Raw genomic sequence first — 6,184 nt, 5'->3', positions numbered from 1 at the left:
CCAAAGACAAACCAAAAAAAAGAAAGGGAACAGGTGGAAAAGACGGAAAGAGGGTGAACCTGGAGGGGAAAAAGAAAAGGAAGCCGGCCAATGTAAGGTAAATCCGTTCGTTATAAGCTATTAAGTGTGTTACATTGAGAGAAAATATGAGAATTACATTACACCAGATCGATGGAACGGGAGAACAAAACCATATACAAAGCATGTTGGCGAAGAAATAAAGGAAAGACAGAGTTCGTGTTCCTGTGCGCCGTTGGTAGGTGCATTACCACCAGGTTCGGCATTATCAGCATAATAAAGCGATTAGTTTCGAAGAAGATATACGGGATTGATTTGCAGTCCACCATTCAAGTCAATGTTGCCATCATCGCTCTGATCAGTAGAGGACTTGGAGCTAAATCCACTGTTAATATCCAAAACATTTATGTGCATGAAATAGAGGGAGGGGGAGGGGGATAGAAAGATGAGAACATACCTTTAGGCTCCCGTCGCACCTCGATAGTTTCCTCAACATCCAGAGCTCTCCTCTCTCGCTCTGATAACCGGATGTTCGTTTGAGTATCTCTCCCTAACCGTCGACGATCAGGAACGATCAGCGCGACATCAGCACGAGGTGCAATGACGTCCTCCAGCACGACATCTCTAGGTTCAATGATTCGGATTGGTGAGGATCGTCGGCGGCGGTGGTGGCGTACTGGAGGGGCCTCTGGTCGTGAGACCGATGGCCGGCGCGATCGTGATAGTTCGATTACCCTTGTTGCAGGCCTCCTGGAGACCGACCGCCGTCTTTCTACGGCGAGGCTATCGGATGGAAAGCCAACGGTCAGTGTATCTGTAATTTCCGTTGTTGCTGTATCAAAGGCTATCGTTAGCTGGAAGCCATAGGAAACGGACAAAGAGCGGCTGCTAAGTTGGGATGATCCGTAGAAGGTTGAGGGAAACGAGAGAAACGAGTGAGAATTTTTGTGCACCTACTGGCTGTTCGTCTGATCTCTCTACTCCGGGTTACCAAATCTTCTATGTGGGCCTCTTGCAATGCCTGGAAAATGATGTAGGCATCGTCCTAAATAATATTGCCAGTTAGTATTCATGTTATCAAATAAACGAGAATATAAAAGTGAGTATGAGAAGAGTGGCTCCTTACCACTTCCTCATATTCATATCCGAGATCTATAATGGCCCGAGGATGCACTAAGCGTTTGGGCATACGAGTTTTGCCTCGACGTGGGGCTGTTGATGGCCGAATATCCCTCACTTCCACTCCCTGGCGATGGGCGACGCTCCGTCCGCGGGGTCGCGGGGTCATACTCCTGTCCCGCACCTGTACACGCCGAAATTCTTCGTCGCCATAATAGTCCGGTTCCGCAACCCTGATCTCCTCGAAGTCAATCCTTTCATGACTGGAAGGTGAGCGCCTCCGTCTTGGAACAGGAATTGGGGTCACTGGCGGGCCATAGTCTTCGCGATCGTATTTGTCGTAAGTTCGTCGAGTAGCCGCCCGGTCAAAAGTATCAAGTGATGATTGGCGACGGAGCAGCTGGGGGCGTACTGGGGGACTTCGTTCTCGTTCTTCCCTCTCCCGGAATGGAACTATAGCACCTGAAGAAGAGACGAGGTGTTCATCGTTGTACGTCCGACCGGCCCTCCTGGCAGGCGGGCCGAAACGTTCATGCGCAGCCTGGAGTATGTCGTCTATGTCACGTCTCCGTCTTTCAGTAGGGGGAGGCCGATCAACGACTTGTGTAGTACGTCTGTTTCGAGCGTGCGGTACCTGTCGTTCCTCACGCTCTCTGAAAATGCGGCTTGCATCCCATCTTCCCCCCTCTCCGTTCCCACCAGCGCTGCTTGCGCTTGCAGAGGGCGAATCGCCGCGGCGGGTCATTGAAGAAAGTTATATAGTATCCCTTGATATTTGAATTCTACCGTGGAAATCGAGGCGGGGAAGGACCGGTGGTTTGGCAGCGGGGACAAAGTTACTTTTGGCGCTGAACCGTGGTTGGAATAGCGAGGGAGCTGATGACGATGGAGATTTGTAAATTCAGAAGTACCAAGGTGATGTCTGTTCAGTCGTGATAAGAACTATGGATGCAGTTGTAGAAATTCAAGTAAGTGCTAACTTGTATTTAGCCGAACATACGATCTTGAAATATGGGGTTGTGGTTGACGCCTGAAATTATTTATCTGATGACTCTCTCGGTGGCAATTTCAGCCTTCACCATCTTCAGCTTGGCTGGCCTTGTGTTATAAAAATAAAAAAAAAAAAAAATGCGAAACAAGTTGATCTTGTTTCGACCGACCCCACCATCCTGTCTCTTTGCTAGCCATAACTATCTTGGCCAGTCGCCTTGTTTCAAGCCGTCTTCCCCGTCAACTAAGTTCTGTCAACGCCCTGGCTGCCTACCTGCTTCCATTTGGCAATAAATTGCTGTTGTCCCACTAGGTATTCCCCTGTGGCCCTGTTGTCTGAATTTGAACAACCAGGACCAACTCACCAGTCAGTATGCTGTCCTGCTAGGTGCATTCGGACTCCCTGTCTGCCTTTTTGGAACTCACGTCATCATTAGCCGCCCTCATCTTCGAGCTATTTTGTGCTTTTCACTGTTTGTCGCCCTTGATGTACCCCACATATTCATCTGCTGTGTGCAGACATGCTCTGCTGGCCGAACAAAGGGTATTATCCGCCGATTAGCCCTGTTGCGCCCGACCGGCGCACGACCGATTCGTTCATTGGATAATGAAACACTGCACCACCGTTTCCTCCTATTTGGCTATCATACCTAACCATATTCTTTCGCGCATAGCGTCTGGTGCTTTGGTGCCATTCCCCTTTCATTTGATATGTGGTTCGCTAGGAAATGTCTAACATCTTTGCGCAAGAGTGCGTGGTGCAGAACAGAGTGATATGGCTCGTTTGCATCGTCAACAAAGGACTGGCTGTTATGGAGGCATGATTATTATCTTATCCAGTCTTTGCAGCGCATCTAGCTGCTTTGCTCATATCGTCAGCGCATCTATTCAGTCTTCCTGCAGTAGCCCCAGAATGTTTTCCTACTCGACGTGGTCCTGAATGCACCATTTTAACAGCACAGCAATAGCGCAGGCTTTATTTCAATCGCGGGCAGCTTGTGGAGGATATTCCAACCACCTGTGGCTCTTATTGCATGCTTCGGAACGCTATCATCTGTATCCGGAAACCCGAGCAACCAGCCCAACTGCTTCCCATCCATTATGGGACACCAGCTCTTTGCTGTCCTCCCAGTTAAGGCGTTAGTGGGTGGCAAGGAGTGCAGATAATCCAATTCTTTCACGACAGTCTCTGTGTGGGCGGAGTGAACTGACATAAACTAAAAAAGAAAACATAGATACTATCAGCAGGACGTCTTTGATTTCTATATTATTGGATTCTGTTCGCCCTTCACCTTTCATTCTATGATTTTACCCATGGGGTATTCTTCCCATGACCTGTCATGTGGTTGAACGCAATATGTGGGAAAGGATACCTAACCAACAACAAGGTCCCGGGCAACGGCTTGAGGATATCAAATTGGGTACTAACCAATTTGACCCGCTTTTGGCATGTCTAGATGGCATCACCGCTCTTTGCCTTCTATCGTTGATGGTGATGCCCCTTGTTGACACCCTTCCTGCTTAATCCCTTTACTTTCCAGCAATCCCGAGAAAGCTTGAGTACCCGTGGGAATTCGCCGAGATCTCATAAACCTCTATCTGCGTGTCCCGGAACAATTGAAGTTATATGGATGATGCCCGGTTTGATATCACATATGCCAAAAGCAAATCATATCACTCGACGCCTACAGATTGAATACTTCTATTCAAATCCGTCAAACACACTGCATCATCTGTCCAGTTTACATTTTCTGGGTTTAACCAACTAACTCTCGCAGAGAATCCTATTAGCCCAAAAGGTTGATGATCGCTATATCCATCTGGATGCTCCTATAGAACATTCCAACAGCCTCCGGGCACCGTATCAAATATCGTTGTCGGCATTTCTAGGGCCCACGAGTAGTCAAGGGCTTGCCATTCATGCTCGGTTCGGATATTGCATCTTGGATGCCCAATTCCCAGCTAGACACCAGTCTGCCCATCGCGTGATCCATTCTTTGTTGTCATCTAGATCTGAGAAATGAATTTCGAATCGCAGCGCCCGGCTACTCCGGTTTAAAAGAACCTGCTCCTGGGTTAGATCTATGGCCTGCGTCTACCTTCCCAGATTTGATGTCTATTTACACATTTCTATGCCCAACAGGGTCCAACCGCTGAAGTCGCATATGAGGAGATGGCAACATCCTCTCCTGTCGTTTTCACCGCCTGAGTCACCTTTTCGCGTATGAACCAGTTTTTATGGTGGATATAAAGTTCCAATTTAAGCAGAGCGCATAGAATGCCTCAAACAATTCGCATAGTCACCTCTTTTCTTTTTTTGAAGCGTCCATGGCAGTAATTAGAATGCTTTCGACGAATCCCATTACTGCTCCAGCGACCTGAATCTATATTGCTGCCAATATGTCTTACATTTAGCCGACTAGCTCGACGAATTCACCGAGTAAAGATTCAGTTCCCCGTTGATGATAGCGTGTGAACAAGATTTATGATTTCGAACCATCATCGTAGTGCAACCTGAGAAACCTGCGGTCGGTTTTCAACCGTTTATATTCTCGAAAAATTTTGCAGCTCAATCCTCCTTCAATAGAACTATGTGCTTTAAACTGAGAGAAACTGAACGATTATCACAATGAAAAGATATGAATGTTCCATGTTCTCAAGAATTCTTAGAATTCGCAGCCTGCAATGAGGACTGCTTAGTGAAAAAGCCCCAGCCGCCATAGTTAATTCTTAATAGGAGATTGATACATTCAATAACTAGTGGATATGCTCGTGAAATGACTAATACTTATTTCTAATATACTCAGCACTGTCAACATCTAGGGGTGGGTTAGGGTGAGGAATAGAATTCAGGCATTTGTGTTGTAAATTAGAATTGGGGTTTCAATATCATGAGCGGAATATGAGGGGTAACTCGTCGACGGAATGACATCACACGGAAATTTTCAGCTGAGATTTATAACCCATGTAGTGCTTGCCGGCGGCCTTCGAGACAAGTCGCCGACGATTTCACAGGCTGACAACCTCGAGTATAAAGCAACAACATGGTCTGCGTCTTTAATGTAAAGCAGGCCTTGTGTTATCCATGCTAAGTGAACATCTTGGAAACAGGAGAGACATAAATAGATTGATACGGAGATAATTGATCCACGGCATTGAGCAGCAAATCCGTTCAATTATCAAAAACACAAAAGTAGCTTAACGTATACGCCTAGCAATAACGGAAAATGGCAGAGCAAGTAGCCTGGATTGGCCTGGGGAACATGGGACGGGTATGTCGAGGTATTCCCGACAAAATGACCTCAGATTAACTAACCAATGCCTTTAAATGTAGGGGATGATAAAAAACCTCGTTGCCAAATATCCATTCCAAACCCCTCTAATAATCTACAACAGAACACAGTCTCGCGCAACTGAGCTAGCTCCCACGCTGTCTAAGCCAGTCACCGTCGTGCCGACTATCGCAGAAGCCGTCGCACCTTCAAGCATCATCTTCATCTGTCTCTCAGACGACAACGCTGTCACTGAAGCACTTCAAACAGCCATAAGCACTTGCGACATAGCCGGAAAGCTATTCGTAGACTGCTCGACGGTACACCCGGATACTTCACGGAGTGAGGCAAAATTGGTGGAGTTGCATGGGGGCTCTTTCGTGACATGTCCCGTTTTTGGAACCGCCCCCGTCGCTGACGCCGGACAGCTGGTATGCGTGCTGGCTGGGAAGAGGGATTTGGTGGAAAGGGTTAAGCCGTTCTGCGCGGGCGTTATGGGCCGGATAAATTTGGACGTGTCAACTCCACCGACCGGTGCTGCTGGCAATGAGGACGTCGTCGTGGACCCCGGACGCGCAAGCTTGCTTAAAATCATGGGTAACTCTCTGGGGTTGAACCTCGTGGATGCAGTCGCTGAGGCAATGACAGTAGCTGAGAAGTCTGGACTTGGTGTTGACACGCTGCATAACTTTCTCGAGCTGATGTATCCGGGCATGTATGTCGGGTATTCGAACCGCATGGGTTCGGGGGATTACTATAAGCGCGATGAACCGTTATTGCAGCAG

General features: G+C 47.8%; 2 protein-coding genes across 2 annotated transcripts in view; one reads left to right on the top strand and one right to left on the bottom strand.

Moving 5' to 3' along the window:
- Positions 1–347: 347 nt before the first annotated feature.
- HCAG_07131 (predicted protein) lies at positions 348–2,822 on the bottom strand (the record flags this gene model as incomplete). The annotated part of the gene is made up of 7 exons (XM_001537659.1): positions 348–394; positions 476–832; positions 976–1,063; positions 1,145–1,678; positions 2,138–2,167; positions 2,402–2,463; positions 2,783–2,822. The coding sequence occupies 7 exons, from the start codon at positions 2,820–2,822 to the stop codon at positions 348–350; spliced, it is 1,158 nt and encodes a 385-aa protein (XP_001537709.1).
- A 2,532-nt stretch (positions 2,823–5,354) lies between these two features.
- The window catches only part of HCAG_07130 (predicted protein), a gene marked incomplete at both ends in the record, with an annotated part of 1,506 nt that continues 676 nt past the window's right edge, over positions 5,355–6,184 (top strand). Inside the window, 2 exons of the mRNA XM_001537658.1 lie at positions 5,355–5,399; positions 5,462–6,114. Of these exons, the coding sequence (XP_001537708.1) occupies positions 5,355–5,399; positions 5,462–6,114 (698 nt within the window). The remainder of the gene's footprint in view (positions 5,400–5,461; positions 6,115–6,184) is intronic.

The sequence above is a fragment of the Histoplasma capsulatum genome, genomic scaffold (genome assembly GCF_000149585.1).
Source record: "Histoplasma capsulatum NAm1 scaffold_8 genomic scaffold, whole genome shotgun sequence".
Classification (NCBI taxonomy): Eukaryota; Fungi; Ascomycota; class Eurotiomycetes; order Onygenales; family Ajellomycetaceae; genus Histoplasma; species Histoplasma mississippiense.
This window is presented reverse-complemented; position numbering and strand designations above follow the sequence as displayed.